This window comes from Pinus tabuliformis, chromosome 6 (assembly GCF_031772625.1).
Source record: "Pinus tabuliformis cultivar Carrire ecotype Pingquan chromosome 6, CPIR1, whole genome shotgun sequence".
In the NCBI taxonomy this organism is placed as follows: domain Eukaryota; kingdom Viridiplantae; phylum Streptophyta; class Pinopsida; order Pinales; family Pinaceae; genus Pinus; species Pinus tabuliformis.
Window position 1 is genome coordinate 124,109,320 of NC_142292.1, and position 20,256 is coordinate 124,129,575.

Below are 20,256 nucleotides of genomic sequence, written 5' to 3' on the forward strand. Positions count from 1 at the left end.
CCAACTAACCTCCCTGTTGGGCTGGAGACACCCACTGATTCTAAAGCTCCCTCTGCCGCTGACAAGTGCTCGCTCTCTAACCTCTACGCTGCTGCAACAACTCCCTACATCTCGCATCGTTGCACACCTCTTTGTGCCTTCCTGCACTGGTGCAACACTCTTGTGCCTCTCGCACTGCTGCAGTCTACTAGCTCTGCACTGTCTCGGGACTCCTGCACTGTAGCTTTCTCTGCTGCTCCATCTGCATTCGTTTCTACCCACTCAGCCAGTCCTGCTACTCCTCGTCAGGGATCTCGTAGCAAGCTCTAATCCAAGAAGCAGGGTACCTCAAGGATCCTGCCCCTCATTGCCTGTAGTCCTCCTAACTACAGCTCGATGTCTCCCCACTTCCGCTCAAGTGGTGCAAATGCACTCATGGCACAATCATCGTCTGTCAAAACTTGCTTCTCTGCCTGTGCTGGCGCTGCCTTAGTCTCGGAAGACTCTCCCTTACTCTTCTTCCTTGGACACTGGGTCACATAGTGACCTAGATCCCCACAGTGGAAGCACTTGATCTTGGAGAGATCTTTCTTCTTCCTCTTTTCCTGTTTCCCCTCAGAAGCTAGGGCCACATCCTCCTCCTCCTGCTTGACCTTGATCCCTTTACTGCTGCTACCTGTCTTCGACTGTCGTCTGATCTCTTTCTGGCAAAGAGTTGCCCACATCTCGTCCCAAGGTGGGAGAGTCCCTCTATTTAGGATACTCTAGACAAATACTTTCCAATCTTCTGAGACAACATTTAGGGTTGTCCTCACCATAAGCTTCTGATCCGATGTTGCTCCTATAGCAGTCAACTGGTTTCAGATCTCATTTAGTCCTCCGAGGAAGGTGTCAATCAATTGACCCTTCTTCATCTAATACGACCTCATCTAGTTCTCGAGCAGCATTCTTCTTTGCACAAAAGTATGCTGATACAGCTTCTTGAGAGCCTCCCACATCTCAAATGTTGTTTCCTTCTCGGCTATATGTGGTACCACATGATCCTTGACCCCGTCAAGGATAATGCACTTGGCCCTCGACATCGCCTCTTCATACCTATCATTATCATTGGGGTTGACTGGGACAACTATTACATTCAAGGCGAAGTTCTTGACACGATTCCTGTCAAGCACTGATAAGATTCTGGCCTTCCAGACTATGAAGTTCGATGCTCCGTCCAGTCTATCCTAGTCTCTTACCCGTTGTAGTGCCATGATGCTCCTCTATTTCCCTCGTGGAAGTTCTCTGTTTGACTCCTCTGAGCCTCTACTTCCCGTCTGGAAGATCTCTTCTGGACTTCCTCCGAGTCTTGATTTCCCTCCTGGAAATCCTTCTGCCGCTTGTCGAGATGCCCCCTACTTTGATCGTCTGGTGCACCTGCACTGCTGATTCGGGTTCCTCGACTAGAAACCCTTGGTAACAACTCCTCTGGCATTGCTCTGTCAGGTACTGTTCTGATTACAGTACCTCACCAGCTCCACTCTGCAATATTTCTGTAGCATTCTAGACCCCAAAAACTGCCACCCTGTGAACTACGTCAGCCCCTCTTTGCATCACGCTGGCCCTACGTCACCCTAGATGGGTCTACGTCAGCCCTGGGAAGCCTTGCATCAGCCCTCTGACCCTCTACGTCAGCAAAGCTGGCCACTCTAAGGCTTTGCGCAGCTTCCAGCTTCCTCTGCATGACCCTGGCTAGCTCTGTGTCACACTCCTTGGCTTCTGTGCTGCTAGAAATAGCTTATGTCACCAAGAGGCAGTTGTTCTCTGCTGCTATTGCTCCGCTCGACTAATGTTTTTTAGTCCTCTTGTGATCTGCAATCACACTCTAATACTATGTTGAAGTTTCTAAGTTTATTTAATTAGAAACCCTCCATGCACTTTATCTTATTTATTCCTACCTACTTGTTATCTTCCTTAACAAGTTATTTACAATGTAAATACGGAAAATAAACACTAGTGCATGCTCAACATATTACAGATTAGCAACTAAAAGAAACAAGAACAAACACACCACATGACACCATTATTTTTGGACTAATGTCCCCGGAAAAACCTAATGTGGGAAAACCGGTAATGCAATCTGAGGGTTTTCTTATTAAGCAATATCAGAGTACAATCTGGGTGCCAAAACTGGCCTACCCAATAGAGAATTTCCTTAGCGGTAATATCTCTCGATTTCTGATAAATCTATTGGCTGAAACCCCAGATAATCCTTTCGGCAGCTATTCAGCACCAATCTGCCCCAGAAACCCCAGTGTCTGCCCAATCTAGACTGTGTCAACCTCTCCTAGCCCAGCGCTGGCACTGCGTCAACCTATCTTGGCCTGCGTCAGCCCCAGGAGGCCCTGCGTTAGCTACGCTAGCCCCTCTAGTGCTCTGCGCAACACTTAGCTGCTTCTGCGTGGCCCTGCATGAGCACTGGCTGCTCTACTGCTATCCCGACACTATCTCTGCTTCTCTGTTTCTCTGTACTCAATGCCCCTCAGCTGCTCTCCCAATCACTGATTCTATCTCTCTCAGCAAACCCCACTCTAAATAATAGAATGACTGATCACTCTGATGTACTCTCCGAGTGACCTTCAAGCCTCCTCTTCTACTTTCACTGTTGACATCTCAACAGTCGAGATTAAGTCCCTAATCAACAGCGAAAATTAGATTTAGCTTGATCCATGTCTTTTGGACCATTCTAACTCAAATTCATATTAATACACATTCATATTTTATTTTCCCTAAGTTTAGACTTAGGGACTCCATTAAAAATATTAATTATTTTAATATCCCCTTATCTATTTAAAATCTGCACAAACCCTCTCTAGGTATTGGAGATCTCATGTGCCCCGACCTCTCCACCAAATTTCGTGGCTAGAGCACATTTGATGCTCCCCCAAATCAACACATCATAATCACGTGGCTAGCCCCCTTTCCATGAATAATGGGGTCTGATGTGGCATCCTCTCGAACTATGGTGGTGAAAACATGAAGGTCAAGTTCTGAGTGGCATATCTTTCACATATGGATTCCGATTGATGTGATTCTTGCGCCATTGGAAAGGTCTTTGTGTGTAGAATAACATGAAAAGGTGCGACACTAAAGCGGCAAAATTTACCCCCAAAAAATGTCATTTTATGCCTCAAAAGGCTCCTGGAAAGTTGCCAAACTGGGTCCCAATGGTGAAAGCGGTCCCATGAGGTAATTCCTCCACTTTTTCCACTCTAAAAGCATCAAGATGGATGACAAACAATATAATGTTTCAATCCGGATCATCTAATTTAGAAGGTTGCTCTAAATAAATTCTGTTTTAAGCTTATGCTGCTTGTTATATTACTATTTGTTAAAGTTCATTTTTGTTGTGGATTACTTTGAGAAGTTAGAACTACTGGTTTTTAACTTTTTGTGCAATAAGCTATTTTGCTTTACACGTCTAAATTTCGGTGGGATCAAGGATGGAGAAGCTTTAACTTTCTTTCAACTCATCATATTGCAGGCTGAATCAATTAATGCAACAAATGAGTCTGTATTGAAGATTGCATTGGATCATGGTAAAACAGTAGGGTTGATTAAGCCTCATGATCGAATTGTTGTATGCCAAAAGATAGGGGACTCGGCTGTTGTTAAGATACTTGAGCTTGAAGATTAGGACAATACAGAAGGCAGTTGGCAGATTTTAGACTTGTGTACAACATTTCCCTAGGTATATGCCAAATGTGCATAGTTATGCATGAACAGTGAATTTTGAAGAGGTTTTAATTTGCATTTAAAATTCATCAGCAAAGTTTATCCTTATGAGATCAACCAAAAATAAGCCAAATTCAGCATGGTACACAGCTTCGCAAGTTTAATGAAACAAGTGCTGTATTAGATCTTTTTCTAATACACATGATTTGATTTCATATGGATTTTATTCAGGAGCCTGTAGTAGTGAAATCCTGAAATAATATTTACCTAGATTAATTTGTTTTAGATGAAGACAGATGAAATCCTGGACATATCAAGTTAGATCCATAATTTATGAAGTATTGGTTGTGAACCAAAATACACGAATAAATGGTATAATTTTGTGAAAAATGAACAATTATGGTGTAATCCGAGAAATTGAAATTGACCAGTTAATAGATTGGGTTTTCGTAAAATCTGGAGTGTTCTATTGTATTCTAAAGTAGTGCTATCTTTATTTATTAAAATTTGGCTTTCCAAACATCTTACACTGATGAGCAAAGATGTTCTCAGAAGTGTGGGGCCGTGGAGAGATATTTCGTTGTTTTTTTTTAAATAGCAGCATCTGAAACATTTTACGGGTTGACAAAATCCCTTTGTAACAATCTGCCATTCTGAGGTTGGAAATCTTACAAGATTTTCTTCATGGCCTTTGGCTCAACAGCTTTTGAGTTATTAGACTACAGTTCATAAGAATAACTCGTATTTTTCCATTGATGGAATGAAATTTGCTTGTGGTACTCTGAAATCTGTATTCCTGATATTTTAAACCCTAAAAGTAACTCTTTAACTCGTAATTTGAAGTCTGGAAAGGCTATGATACAATATAAGTGGGTCGGAAATGATGGAGAAGTTATATTCACAATGCTTTGAGAGTTTTATATGTACACTATTCATTTCTTTCTTTATTTTAGGATTTTGGATGGGTTCTTTGTTCTTTTTGCTCTTCAACAAAGCCTGGTGCATCCTGTGTAAAATGGAAAAGTTGAGCGAATAGTTGACTGCACATGTCCAGGTCTGTTCTCGGCAGTAACTGACACCACAGTAGTTGCTTTTTCAATGCTGTTCCCTACTCTCTAATCTTTGTTAATAAGCCACAATCATGTCCCAGGTGAGAAATAAATTGGGACTTCAAAGAAAAGAATTTAAGGCTGCATTGTAGCAAACCTCACTGTGTTAATAGCCAGATTACTCTATTTACTGGTATCTGGTGTCCTATTCCACCTGAGTTCTACATGTATTCACTTTTCAACATTTTAAGCAGAACAAATCTAGCGTGCTAATAGAACTAAAATCTAGTGTGCTAATAGAACTAGAGGGATATCCAAAGCAACTTAATATTTTCGGGTTGTGTCTACAATATCAGAATGTTGTGAAATTACGTAAGTAAATTCAAGTAAATATACATCTGTTGGGTAGGATAACTTGAAAGCTAGAATGGTTGATCATGGTCTCTGACCTTTTCTGTGCTCAAGTTTAGAGTATTCTAACACAAGCTGTTTTTAAAAATTTAGGCTTGAAAGGTGTTAATGGGAGATATAATTGAATGAACCTTGTGAATGCTTGCTCTCCTCTTTTACATCACCAAAGGGAGAAAGTTTTCATGTATTTTTGAGTAGGATAATCATCATTGTTAAAATAAATGTCTGTAGAAAGAATTATATGAAAAGACTTTGGTATTTAAAATTACAAGGAACTAAAAAACTAAAAACAATGATTTCACAAATATTTTTATTGTTATTCCACAACTGCAATTAGTTTCTAATCTCTAGAACATAATTAGATAATTTGTTAAATTTTAATTATGAACATATTGGAAGATCAACATAGAATATAGTTTATGATATGGACATCTGATGCAATATCAAAATACAAAATTTATCTATTTCACATGGTGTTTGGATTGTTGACATCGTATCTAAAGTCTCAATCTGGGGTCCCTCTACTAAGGGAATAAGCTCTGTTTTCGACTTATAAAAGGGCATTTGTACTCTCAGGAAAAGAATCGAACCCAGATTGAGATTGTACTCGAGAAATGAACGAAAATCTAATTCTTTGGCCGCAGCCTGTATGTTTTGAGGATACTCCTTGAATGGAACTCAAACACAAACCTCTTAATCGCAGGTTATTAAGAATGCCGAACCTATTGAATTGTTTTGACCTGTGCGTTCTATTATTTACACGGTGTTCAAGGAATGGTCATCGACCTGTGATATACCTTCCCTCACTTTGTATGGGATTGATCTCTTACGTTGAGGCTAGATTGAAGCGTTCGAGGATTGAAGGTTAAAGGTGCTGGAATTGAGACTAGAGATTCATACAGGTTTTAGAAGACTGCGATTTGCAGAGGTCGTTGAACAGTGTGGTTAGTTGGTTGATCGTGACATGGAATTGTGGTTATTGCCAGCAATTCAGTTTGAAGGATTAGAGGAAAGAAAACCCCTGTACCATATATTACAAGTTGGTAACATTGAAGATAAGCAGCAGGGTTGGTTTTCAACATTGTAACTTGTGTTGCCTCGTTGGAAGAACACAGGATTGAAGTGTCTCTTAAATTGAATCGGATCTCCAAGTTTGTGGTCACTGGTTATATAAATGTAGGTCAGAAGATTCTAGAGAGAATACACCTACATCAATTTAGCCACAGATATCAGGTTAAAGAAATACCCCTGCACCACTCAAGAGTCCACCAAAGATGTCAGGCAGATTAAAATAAAAAGCCGACCAATGAAGAAATGTTTTGAATTATTAAAATAATGTTGAATTATTATTTATACCTCCTCAAGTTTGTAAACTTAGGAAATAATATATTTGAGAAATTGTGTGCGAGGGTGAACTGGGCATTTCAGGTTGAATTTTATCTCGTTTTAGATTGTAAGTTGTTTTAGTTTTAGAATGCAAGGTTGAGATAATCAAAATAATGGTAATGGTATTGGTTTGGAGAGAGGCCAACCCATATACAGATAGGGTAGATTTTTTAATTCACAATCATAAAAGCTATTGTTCGTAATAAAGTTTTAATGTCACGAAGCCTAAAGAGTGTTGGTATAGATGTTTACCTAAAATAATTACATAAAAGGAATTATGAAAGGATTGTGGGCGTTTGACTCATGTATGATGAATAGAATTCAGAAATATCACGCTTATCAAGTTGTTAGTGACTAATGAAATGCTAGTAGAGTGGATTTTGGTTAAAGAATCTGTTATTTTTCTTTTGAAAATGAAGAGTATGGTTTTTTTTTAGAAATTACATTAAAATTACATGTATCAAGAATCAATGGAAAGCTATAGATAGAATGGTTGAAGAAGAACTTTCTTATTCGTAACTTTGAAATGTTAGCTATCATTATTTGATTTTTTTTTGGTTAAAATTCTAAATATTGTTTTTGAAGATATTGACAAAACATTTGAGTGTTTGAATATCAAATTGTTGTAGGGATATGTACAGAAAAAACCAATTGGGGCAGTGGTATTAAGAATGGAGAATCACATGTAACTTTTGCAGCAAAATTCAAGGGAATAGGCACGTTTAGTAAACATGGTGATGCCAATGAATCTTTAGGATTAGGTACTAATAAATCAAAAATGAAATAAAATAAGTCAAATGCTTTTCTTGTTGTAAGCTAGGTCATATGAGTAAAGGTTGTAGAAAATAATTGTGTAATGGAGAACACAATTAGTTTATAAAAGCAACATCAATTTAAAAAGAAACAAGCCAATGTCCTTGAGCACAAAGAAAATGAGGAATTCTATGTGTCTATTGTAGGAAACATGTTTGAGTAAATAGGTTTTTCCATACAAGATGAACACCTTCAGTAACCAGTCACATAACTAGATCAAAGATCACAATGCCTGTATTTTTATGTTGTTAGAACCCTCTGAAAAGAAAACAATCCATGGACCCTGTTAACGTGGCCACTTGAGACAATTTTATTAATGCCAAAAAACATTTTACATAAATGAGTTCTCACTATCAATTATTAGCCATGACCCTCCATGCTCTTTAAATAGAGATCATGGATCAATCGAGTGTGAAACTACAAATCATTAGTGGTTACTGTTGGACATTGGATAAACCAACGCTCCTTATGTGTTTCGCGGCATGGACTAACCGCCTCTAGTGGATCCTTCTCTCTAGTGATGAGATCGTTGACTAACCCCTGAGGGTTTTGGTCTAACGACAATCGTGATTCCCAACAAGTGGTATCAGAGCATAGGTCATGAGTTCGATACACACCCAACACATGTTGGGGGGGAGATTGTTGGACATTGGATAAACCAACACTCCCCGTGTGTTTCGTGACATGGACTAACCGCCTCTCGTGGATCCTTATCTCTGTTGATGCAATCGTTGACTAACACCTATAGGTTTTGGTCTAATGACAATCATGATTCCCAACAGCTACTATCAAAGAGAATATGATTTGTCAGATCACTCTATGTCTAAAACATATTGTGACTATTGGATTACAATGCAAGTAATGCATACAAATGAAACACACTTTTACCTAATAGACACATTAGACCAAGTTAACTAACTCCTAAGTGTCTAAATATCCTAACATCCCCCCTTAAGAATAACTTGGGATATAATTGAATGACTTGCGAGGGCGACATAATAGGAGAAGGAAGGAGGAATTAGACCCTTCCCTCCCTTTAATGACAACTTCCCAAACTAACATAAATCGAAATTTAGAAAACTTTGCTTTTGTAAGAGACTTTATGAAAATGTTTGCTACTTGATCATCTTTAGGGAAAAGGTGCACTACAATAAATCTATCATGAATGGTTTTTCTAATTAAGTGCATTTGTATCTCAATGTGTTTGTTGTGTTGATGTTGATTTGGATTTTTGGCGAGCTTAATGTCACTTTAATTGTCACACTAGAGGGTGGCCAGATGTTGCTACTGGAATCCAAACTCCGAAAGGTTGTATTGAAGCCACACGACTCCCTTGACTTGTATTGACCATTGTTGAGGTACTCTGCTTCCATTGAATAAAGAGCATAGCTTGTTTCCTTCTACAAGCCCAAGTGATATGTCTAGAACCAAGGCTAAAAACATAACCTGAAGTAGAATTTTGATCATCAGGGTCGACAACCCAATCTGAATCAGTGAAACCAACCAATAAAGGAGTCTCCCATGAACTATAATGTATCCCAAACTGAACTGTACCTCGAATATATTGAAATATCCTTTTTGTTGTTTTCTAATGACTTTCATGTGGTGTTTGCATATAGCGGGAAGCAAGACCAACAACAAGGAAATATCAAGATGACTGAATCAAATATAAAAGGCTACTAATTGATGATACAAAGTGGCATCAACTTCGGGTGTAGAATAGGTGGCAGTAAGTTTGATTCCATAGTGAAAGGGAGAAGGGGATAATTTACAATCTTCTAGGTGAAAACAATGAAGAGGGTCACATGCATACTTAGATTGGGAAAGATAAATTCCTTTGCTGCGATACTTGAAGGCTAAGGAAATAATGCAAATATCTTTAAGAATTTCAGTTCCAACTTATTCTTAGGGCTTGACTTGACATGGGTTAAAAGTTCATGGTCACTACCAGGATGGATAAGGTCATCAACATAAAGAACAAGGATTATGAGATGGCTTCCTATTTTCTCAATGTGGACATTAGGGTTAGAATGACATCTAGAGAAGTCAGTTTCAAGAAAGCTATCCATTTTTGCATACCAAGATCAAGGAGCTTGTTTAAGACCATAGAGAAATTTCTTAAGGAAAAAACAAGGTTGGAGTCACTATGAACATAACAGGAAGGTTGTTCCATGTAGTTTTTGTTAGGAAAAAACACTGAGAAGGGGGAGGTGGTGGGGGAGGGGGTGAATCAATATTTAAATTCACTTTAAATTTCAATTTCATATACAAAATTATGTTCGCTATTGTTCTTAAAGCAACCTGCGTATGTATGTGACTTCAGTGAAGGAAACCAAAATATATCCAGTTTATTATTTTTTCATGTATTTCATCAGTGGTTTATCTTTAACCATTGCATCATTAAATCAATAACTTTTCATTATGCAATAAAGGACAACACATAAGAAACATACATACAACACTAGGATTTTAGGTGGAAACCTAATGTGGGAGAAAACCACCACTATCATTGTCTGTCTTCTTTCTTATTATATAAAGAAATTCTCCATCACATTTTGTACTGGTGCAGACTCTTACTAGCACATAGGCACCCACTTGTGGGAGGTTACAACTTCTCATTCTCCAGTTCATATTGGAAGGGAGCTACAACCCCTCGAACTCGTTTACTGACACCTACTAGAAGGGAGCTCCTACCCCCTTATTGAAGTTTACAACCCTTAGTTCCTTGTGGACCTTTTTTCAGAATATTTAAAATTAGATCTCCCTGTCAACCAATCATCAAATAACCTGTATGCTACTTTTCATCAAATTTTCATATTGGACTCACATCAATAATAAGCACAAAACCAATATCCAAACTGAAATACTGAAATATAATTATGAATAATCGAATCTATATAAATCAATTGAATCTATGAAGCATCAAACTACTGAATAAAGAACCTAACTAGAACAACTAAACTTTAGAATATGTATGCCACTGATCTTAATAGAACCTATATATATATGTGCTTCCTTGCATAAAACCTGTGTACATATGTCAGATTACTAAACACTGAATCTTTTGGCTAACAGAATCACTATAACACTAAATCACTTACTGAATCAAGTACTGAACCAATCATAGATCAGTGAACCATACCTATTCATCATAGTTGATCAATATAACAATAAACCCAAACAACACTGCTAGAAAGAGATCAAGACATCATTGATAGACAACAACAAATAGAACATATATCATCAACAATTATCATCAAGCAACACTACGAACCTTGACTAGATCTAATTTAGAATATATATGTGCTTATAATTAAGAATACCAACGTATATATGCACTTATGATGCGTAACACCCGCATACAAATCTCAACATACTAAAAAATACATCACTCAATATATACGCGACTACCCAGAAACAAATTTGTGTACGTATGCGATTATATATAAGCAAAGTTGCATACAAATCTGAAATTATTGAAGCATACTTTTGCTACAACCACAACACATACTGCGAAAACTTCACTCTCACACATTCATATCAGAGCATCAATATCACCATAGATCTATCATTGTTAGTTACAAGCATAAACAAATCAAGCAAGTATATTCATTAGCCTTCACTACACTTTCAGATCTGTCAAATCTGAGCCTCTTCCATGCTCCTTGGTGCACACATGTTCCAGTTTAGATCACAAATAAAAATCCATTACTTGCACACTTAACACTTTGATCTCCATCTCCTTATATAGTTTTTGCCTTAGCCAACACCTTAAGTAAATCCTTTGGTAATGTCGATAGTATTTATTGACAGGATCAAATGAACGTTGTCGCTACAATTACTATGGGCCAATACCATGGTAATGACCCTTGGTATCCATATTACTATCGTTTGGATTCTGTATGCATCTTTCACTTACAAGACCTGTGTGTGTATGTGACCCTTTTTCATAGGATCTACATATACTTTCTCAAACTTCACATTTATCATCAATATGTAATATAACAACCATTTTTTTTGTCTATATCCTTTGTAGCATCTATACCAATCTGCATGAGTTCCACAATCATTAATGTTGACGTCAAGTAATCTTTATTAAGCAGGTTGCCATCAAGGACAACACAATAGCCATAATGCTAACAATCGTCCCCTTTGGACTTGATGGCAACCACTTTCGTGTTTGGTCACCACCTGTAAACCCCTGCAAATACCAATACTTCTCTCCAAACATGAAGCTTCTCTCCCCCTTTGACATGAAAGGCAAAGGGCGGAACTAGGTTGAATGAAGTACTTCTCTTTCTAAAAGTTTGATCTGTTGAATATGAAATCTACATACTAACCATGCTTCCTCTGAGCATATGCTAAACATTCTGAAGATATCCAATAGAGTACAAGACTCAACCAAAAATGACTTTTCCTATCACCAATGACTATATGATTACATTAGTCAACCAACATATTGGGTTTACATGTTTTGATCCAAAATATACTTCAATGTCCCAAAATAATGGGGTTACATACATGACATGACTTTATCCCAATAGCCCATATATGACTGAATTTTACAATGATTACAACATGGGTCTTTTCATGACCTTTACATCAACATACATATGTGACACTTATAACAAAAAACCATGAACCTCAATAATGAGGTAGCAAGACCATGATAGTCATCAGTAACCACCATGCAACATAAACATCTGATCGCAACAACATAGAAGCACGAACATCCTCATCATTAAAAAGTTGTGTCAGATCAATTTCCCAAAAAACATCAACATGTGATCAAATATGCAATGTCTCCAAGCATCATCAATCAATTATAGCAAAAGCATAAGATTGTACAATAAGGTTTTGTCATCAAGTTCAACATGCTCTCTCCACATATAGGAAGAGCCATAATCAACACCATAAGCGACATATACATATTCTTTCCATGTGCATACCAGGAGTACCTCCAGCACCACAATCCATAGAAGTAGATCAGCAACATAACCAACATCTTCAGTGAACATATCATACGTATCTTCAAGATTTAACAATGGCTAGAATAAGACACCATAAACAACTTTACCAAATGCACCTCAAGCAACATATAGGCATCATCCATACTTCACCACATGTAATCCATGCATTATTGATAACCCATGATATCATGACAATATCATATATATCTTCTCATCAATGAAAGATGCCAACAATGAGTAAATCATGAACTCATCATCATCATGCAACAAGAAATGCTTCAGAAATCATAATGCCAACAATGCACTATTAGAAGCATAACAACATCATAAGGGCATCACCAACAAACTGCAACAAACCAATGTCAGAACCAGAATACCAATAAAGATGGAAGTTTCCCCTGAATCTGTGTTACTATATCTTTATTACTAAGAGGCATATGCAACTGTCTAGCTCAAAATCCACATATATACATGACTGTCATTCATACAATCCGCATACAGAAAGTAAATTGATGGTGTTTACAACCACAACTCCCCTAAACATGATATACATGTTAGAGAAATTAGCAGTGTGAAGAAGCATGAATCATTCCTAAATTTTTTTAACGTATTCAAAGGAATCACACGGAAGAGGCTTGTTAAATAAATCTACAACTTGTTCATTTGAAGGAAGTACTACAATTTGACCTTTTGTTCAAGCATTTGTTCTCTAAGAAAATGGTATTTGATTGGAATGTGTTTTGTTTTTTAGTGTATGACATGGTTTTTAGAGATACTTATGGAACTGGTGTTGTCACATAGAATAGGTATATGTTGAGGATAGGTGACTTGAATGTCTTGCAATGTTTGGATCATCCATAGAAGTTGAGTACAACAAGTGGCAACAACAACATATTTTTCTTCAGCAGTTGATAAAGCAATAGAACTTTGTTTCTTGTTGAACCAAGAAACTAAGTGAGGTCCCAAATAAAATGATCCACTAGAGTTTTTACAGTCATCAATATTTGATCTGATAATGAGATCTAAGACAATTAATAAGGTATTACAGATTCATGTGCATGGATTTGCCTATGTTCTTTTATGCAATGGATCAATCAGATTGTGAAATACATAGACTAAGAAGCAGTAAAAGACTATAATAGACAAACACATAAAAACACAGCAAGTTTAATAAGGAGTTCACCCAATGCTCCTAGGCTACATCTCCTGGTCCAACCTTCAATGGTGGCCTTTCTATTATGTCTTCAAGCAGAGTTTTTACAACATTGTGAGCTCAATTTGAGACTCAATACACACAGATATAACAATAAGAGTTTGCTTGAACCTCTCAAGCTTTCTCTGAGTACACAAACTCTCTGGATCACTCTCTGTCTCTATCTTAGCTCTGTCTCGGCACTGCTTGCTCTGTCTTTTGTTTGCTATGGCTTTAAAGCCAATCTGGACTGCCTGTTCGTTTCTCCTTCTCGACTTTCTGTTCGCTCGAATCCCTCTTCGAGCATTACACAATCATTGCATAACGCCTAAAGGGGAGGTGGCCACCTATTCGACAACGTAAGAGTGCCTCGGGCCCTTGAAATCCTTCAGAATCCCGAACGCGGTCATTTTCTGCTAACACAGGAAAATGCATTCACAACTGTGAAATTCCGCCAAAACATAGTTCATTTTGGACTTCAAAAGTCCTTAAATACGGTCTATTCCCCTATTGGGTCCATCCCCAATCGCTATCGCAAGTCGCTTCGGCCCTGCTCCAAGGTTCCCCTTTGTATTTTAGAAATACATTAAAACTGCGAAAATGCATTAGAAATGGCCTTTCTCTGGACTTGAAACAATATATAATAGCCTTAAGGAACCCTTTCGGGTCTGGCTTATCGCATCGACGCTTCACCCCTTATATTTTTTTTAATGAATGAAATACGAAAAATACATTAAAAATGCCCTTTCTGCGGATCTCAAATCTTATGAAATAATATTTATATAATTGTTGGGTCCGGTTCATTGGATCGCAGATGTGTATGTGTATATGCCCGCTCCTCTATGTAGCCCCAATTGCGATACCGCGATGCGATTGATCGCAATCGCACATCACGATAACCCCGGGCCATTGTAAGTGCTCTTGTAATCTCCGATAGTGATCATGTGATGCAACGTGGGCCGTCGATTTGCGCGCTTGATCGACGGTCCTAGTTGACTCCGCCAGTCGCCATCACAAGTGGTATGTAGTCTGTGTCGATATCCGTTGTCTGCCTGTGCCGATTGCGATTGCCGATCAAATCTGGACCGTTGATCGGCTAGATCTGACGGCTACTGTGCATTCATTTCTCACGCCTCCAATACTTTGTTTTTTCACGGTTTTCTCTGGTTTTTGCCTCCCGATAGTGTTTTTCAGCCATTCTAAGGGCTCTTGGCATGCGATTGTTTTGATCTTTGGCATGTTTTTAAGAGATTTCAAGACTTAGAGAGTGTTCTTGGATCCATTTGGATCACGCCTTCCCACTGAAAAGGCTTTTGGACCACCAAAAGTTGGTTTTCAAGCATTGCTTAAGTGAGGATACAACTGCCTCACTTTCCCAATCTCTATCCATTTCGCACTACTGGGTTTTGAACCTTTGAGTCCAATTCTTAGGTACTCAACATCCCCTCTGCACTTAGTTCTCACCTTCCTATCCAGAACTGTATCTTCCTGCAACTCATTGAGATATTTAGGCAACAGATCATCAATAGAAAGCAATTGAATTTGCTCTTCGGGATCATCAATTAATGAAGGTTCAAACAGTCTTAAATTTTCTGCATTTACCACTGAATAGATGTACATGTATGCTGGCAAATCAAGGCGGAAAGCATTCTCACCAATCTTCTCAAGTACCTTAAAAAGCCCATACCTTATTGGCTTCAGTTTCTTTCCTTCACCTTGCATTCTGTCATTGTTGATATACAGTTGACTTGATCACCAACTTGGAAGCTATGCTCCACCCAGTGTTTATCATGCCTTGCTTTGTATTTGGCTTGGTTCTTTTCTAGTTGTTCCTGCACTGCCTAGTGAATTTCTTGGATCTATTCGATGAACCTGGTTGCTTTGTCCACATCATTGTGTCCAGCAACTACTACGTTTTTTCCAAAGACAAAATCCAAGGGAGACCTTGGTATAAAACCAAAATAGGTCTAAAAAGGAGATCTCTGTGTAGAATAATGTTTAGCACGATTGTAAGCATGTTGCGCATAACATAAAGGTTCATCCCAAAGCTTGGGATGCTTGCTGCAATAATTTGGCCATTTGTTTGTGGGTGAAAGGTTGTGCTCTTCTTCAGTCTGGTGTCCATCAATTCTGATAGACTTGAACAAAACTTCCCAACAAATCGGGAGTCTAGCTCAGATACTATGGAAGTGGGTAACCCCAAATGCACCCAAAGATGCTGAAAGAACAACTTCACTATTTGTTCAGCTGTAATCTGCTTATTACAAGGTATTAAAATACACATTTTGCTGAACCTGTCTACAATAACATATAAATAGTTATATCTCTTTCTATATTTTGGCAATCCCCCAACAAAGTCCATGGAAACACTTTCCCAAAGACGGGAAGGGACTGGTAGTGGAGTGTACAAGCCTACTATTCTATTGTTGGGCTTACTTTTAGCACACATGGTACACCCTTTTACATATCTAGAAATTGTTTCATGCATTCTTGGCCAATAACAGTGTCTTTGCAGCTGTGCAACTGTTTTACTTACACCAAAATGACCTGATATCAGAGAAGTATGTGCTTCCCTAATTATGTTGAATCTTTTAGTTTTTGGAATGCATAGCTTTCCCAAATGATACAAGAGTTGGTCTTTAACATAGTAATCCAATTCTTCTACCTTTTTGCCATTACTTAAAGCTGCATATACATATTTAAAGTCTATATCTTGAGCATATTGTTCAATGTAGCTTTCATGCATTACTGAGTTATGCTTAAGTATAGTAGATGCATTTATGATTGGTCTGGACAACATATCTGCAACTTTATTATGTATGCCCTTTTTATATCTAATGACTAAATGAAACTGCTTTAGGAAACCCATCCACCTATAGTGTCTTGATTGCTGCAATTTAGTTTGTGACTGCAAATACTGAAGTGGTTGATGATCAATATGTATAATTGTTTCTTTGCCCATTAAGTAATGTTTCCACTTTTCACACTATGGACTAATGCATACAATTCTTTATCATATGTAGGATAACTAACTACTGCAGAATTAAAAGTCTCAAAATGGTAGCATATGGGTTTACCATGTTGCATCAACACTACTCCCATGGCATAGTCACTGGCATCGGTTTCAATCTCAAATGGTTGTTGAAGATTTGGCAATGCTAGTACTAGTGTTGTGATGTAGGAGCATCCAGCACCCTTAGTCAAAGGGAGGAATCCAAAGCAGAGCGAAGAGGAAGACTTAGACCAAGGGAGAAAAACAGGAAAAAAATATGTTTTAAAACAAATTTAAAGATGGAAAAACATGGATAAAAGTCTCGAGGAGACTTATCAATATAATTTGCGATGTGTATGCATGCATTGTCGAGATTTAAGGGCTTTTTTTGGAGGATTGATCGGATCGTTCCGTGATCCATTCCAACACTTCTTATATATACGAACCTGTGCATTCAAGAGAAAATAGAGCAGTAGATAGACAAGATGTAGTCGATAGGAGAACTGCTGCTAAGGCTGAAATGCCTTAAGATTGTAGTCGTGCTGTGTTTCCATATATAATATATGTGTCTGTTCAGTGTTGATTATGCGTTTATGTGTTTGTCATGTGTATATGTGCGCAGAGGGTTTAAATCCCAATTGCATGCATGTGTTCGACCATCGACCACTATAGGATTGATGGCGATCCATTGAATAATGAGATATTGTTTATATGAGTATTTTGACAGACTGTGGCAGAACTGTGTTTAACACAGAATTCCTTCAAATGGCAGAAGATTAGATTAATGAGGAAACATGCAAGAATACACAGTAACCGTTGGCGCTGAATGATCCATGGTCCAGATCCTTTATCGCATCGGCGAAGGCCTTAGGGTGTTATCGAAGTACAACCATCAAACAACACGACTGCGATAATCCAATGGATCCTAGACAATCGAATCAAGAGTTTTGATCGACGGTCCAGGTGTGATTGGCGTTTACATTTGATGAAGGTCAAGGGACGACAGAGTTGAATGGCCAATGAGCGATACGCGATGGAGATATCGCCGATAAACCAATCGGCGATCGGGTAGTCAGAGTCTGGAGGAGATCGGAGATTAGAGTTTGGAGCAGCGTTGTGGAATGGTGCGGAGTGGACTCGCCAACGAATTGTGAAGTCGGGCTAATAATGTTTCAAGCTCGTGTATGCGTTCAGGTGGAATTCTTATGGTTTCCCGGGTATTCTTATGTTCCGATAGTTAAATGGGTTACGGAGTTTAAGGCCGAATGCCCATGTGTAAGCTCCCAATAGATGTAAAAAGCACGATAATGTTATATGGTTTCGAGTCTAATGTAAGTCCACGGTTAAACGCAGAATCCTAAGAAACGCTTTTGATAGGCTTTGTGGGCCATAACCCACAAGCCTCAAGATTGATTTGTTAAGGAAAAATGATTTTGGTTAACCCCCAATTTCTCTTTTCATCAATTGGTATCAGAGCAGGGAAAGGTTTTCTGCGTGAAAAACGATTCTAGAGAGAAAGGAGGAGGTACAATTGTTTAAAGCTGGAGAGTTTATGGTCTTACTGTCGTGCATATAGCGACAGTAGAAGGTGAGAAGATTGTAGCAAACCTAGAGCATGGAGTGCTCAATTGGTTCCAAAGAAGAGAACCTGAAGGATGCCAAAAGACTAAGTGAGAAGAGCTTGATGAGGTATCATGTAGCAGAAAGAGACTATTACTACAGAGGTTTGGTTGCAGCTCACAGAAAACCTTGAAGGCAGTTCCACTGAAGAATGCAGTGGGTAGAATTACTAAGGACAAGGAGAAGCATATGACCAGGAGGTCATAAATTTTTGTGCCTCGGGAGTCTAATTCAAGAGCATCCAACACCCTTAGTCAAAGGGAGGAATCCAAAGCAGAGCGAAGAGGAAGACGTGGACCAGGGGAGAAAAACAAGAAAAAAATCTATTTTAAAACATATTTAAAGATGGAAAAAGATGGATAAAAGTATCGAGGAGACTTATCAATATAATTTGCGATGTGTATGCATGCATTGTCGAGCTTTAAGGGCTTTTGTTGGAGGATTGATCGGATCCTTCTGTGACCCGATCCAACACTTCTTATATATATGAACCTGCGCGTTCAAGAGAAAATAGAGCAGTAGATAAACAAGATGTAGTCGATAGGAGAACTGCTGCTAAGGCTGAAATGCCTTAAGATTGTAATCGTGTTGTGTTTCCATATATAATATATGTGTCTATTCAGTTTTGATTGTGCGTTTATGTGTTTGTCATGTGTATATGTGAGCCGAGGGTTTAAATATTGATTGCATTCATGTGTTCGACCATCGACCACTGTAGGATCAATGGCGATCCATTGAATAATGAGATATCGTTTATATGAGTATTTTGACAGACTGTGGCGGAACTATGTTTAACATAGAATTCCTTCAAATGGCAGAAGATTAGATTAAGGAGGAAACAGGCAAGAATACATAGTAACTGTTGGATCAGAATGATCCACAGTCCATATCCTTTATCGCATCGGCGAAGGCCTTAGGGTGTTATCAAAGTCCAACCATCGAACAATGCGACTACGATAATTTGATGGATCCTAGACTGTCGGATCAAGAGTTCCGATCGACGGTCCAGGTGTGATCGGTGTTCGCATTTGACAGAGGTCAAGGGACAACGGAGTTGAATGACTGATGAGCGATATGTGATGGTGATATCACCAATAAACCAATCGACGATCGAGTAGCCGGAGTCTGGAGGAGATCGGAGATCGGAGCTTGGAGCAGCGCTGTGGAATGGTGTGAAGGAGCAGACCCTCCGACGAATTGTGAAGTCCGGCTAATAATGTTTCAAGTCCGTGTATGTGTTCAGGCGGAATTCCTATGTTTTCCTGGGTATTCTTATGTTTCGATAGTTAAATGGGTTACGGGGTTTAAGGCCGAATGCCCATGTGTAAGCTCCCAATAGATGTAAAAAGCTCGATAATGTTATATGGTTTCGAATGTAATGTAAGTCCACGGTTAAAGGCAGAAGCCTAAGAAACGCTTCTAATAGGCTTTATGGGCCATAACCCATAGGCCTCAAGATTGATTTGTTAATGAAAATGGATTTTGGTTAACCCCCAATTTCTCTTTTCATCATGTCGTACTAATTTTTCTTTCAAGGTGTCGTAGGCTTTCTGTTGTTTGCCTCCCCACTGAAACACCTTGTTCACTCCTGTTAAAGCATGTAAGGGAGCTGCAATTAAGGAAAAGTTAGCAATAAACTTTCTCCAATATTGTGCTGCTCCTAGGAAGCTTCTAACTTCTGTAGTAGATTTGGGTTTAGGCCAATTTACAATGACTGCAACCTTAGAGGGATCTATCTTCAATTCACCACCCCCTACAACATGACCCAAATAATTCAAAGATGTTTTACCAAATTCACATTTTGATAATTTAACATAGAGATTTTCTTTCTTCAAAACATCTAGAGTCCGATTTACATGCTTCAAATGTTCTTCCCATGTTTTACTGAAAACAAGAATGTCATCCAAATATACAATTAGAAAATCATCAATAAAAGGTCTAAGTACATCATTCATAACTCTCATGAAAGTGGCAGGAGCATTAGTTAAGCCAAAAGGCATAACTAACCATTCATATAGCTCTTACTTTGTTTTGAAAGCAGTCTTCCATGCATCTTGCTCTGCTACTATGACCTGATGGTAACCACTACGCAAGTCCAACTTGGAAAAGTAAACAACTTATTCTAGTTGA

At 38.5% G+C, this 20,256-nt stretch overlaps 1 protein-coding gene across 2 annotated transcripts in view; it reads left to right on the forward strand.

Annotated features, from left to right (window-relative positions):
* Positions 1-4,825, forward strand: part of LOC149257653 (pyruvate kinase 2, cytosolic-like) — a 94,327-nt gene extending 89,502 nt beyond the window's left edge. Inside the window, exon 7 of one of the 2 annotated variants that reach the window (XM_089414510.1) lies at positions 4,647-4,825. In XM_089414510.1, the coding sequence (XP_089270636.1) occupies positions 4,647-4,721 (75 nt within the window). In that variant the 3' untranslated portion in view covers positions 4,722-4,825. Of the gene's footprint in view, positions 1-3,502; positions 4,149-4,646 lie in introns of those variants that run through there. The other variant, XM_089414507.1, reaches the window with a different exon arrangement.
* Positions 4,826-20,256: the final 15,431 nt, after the last annotated feature.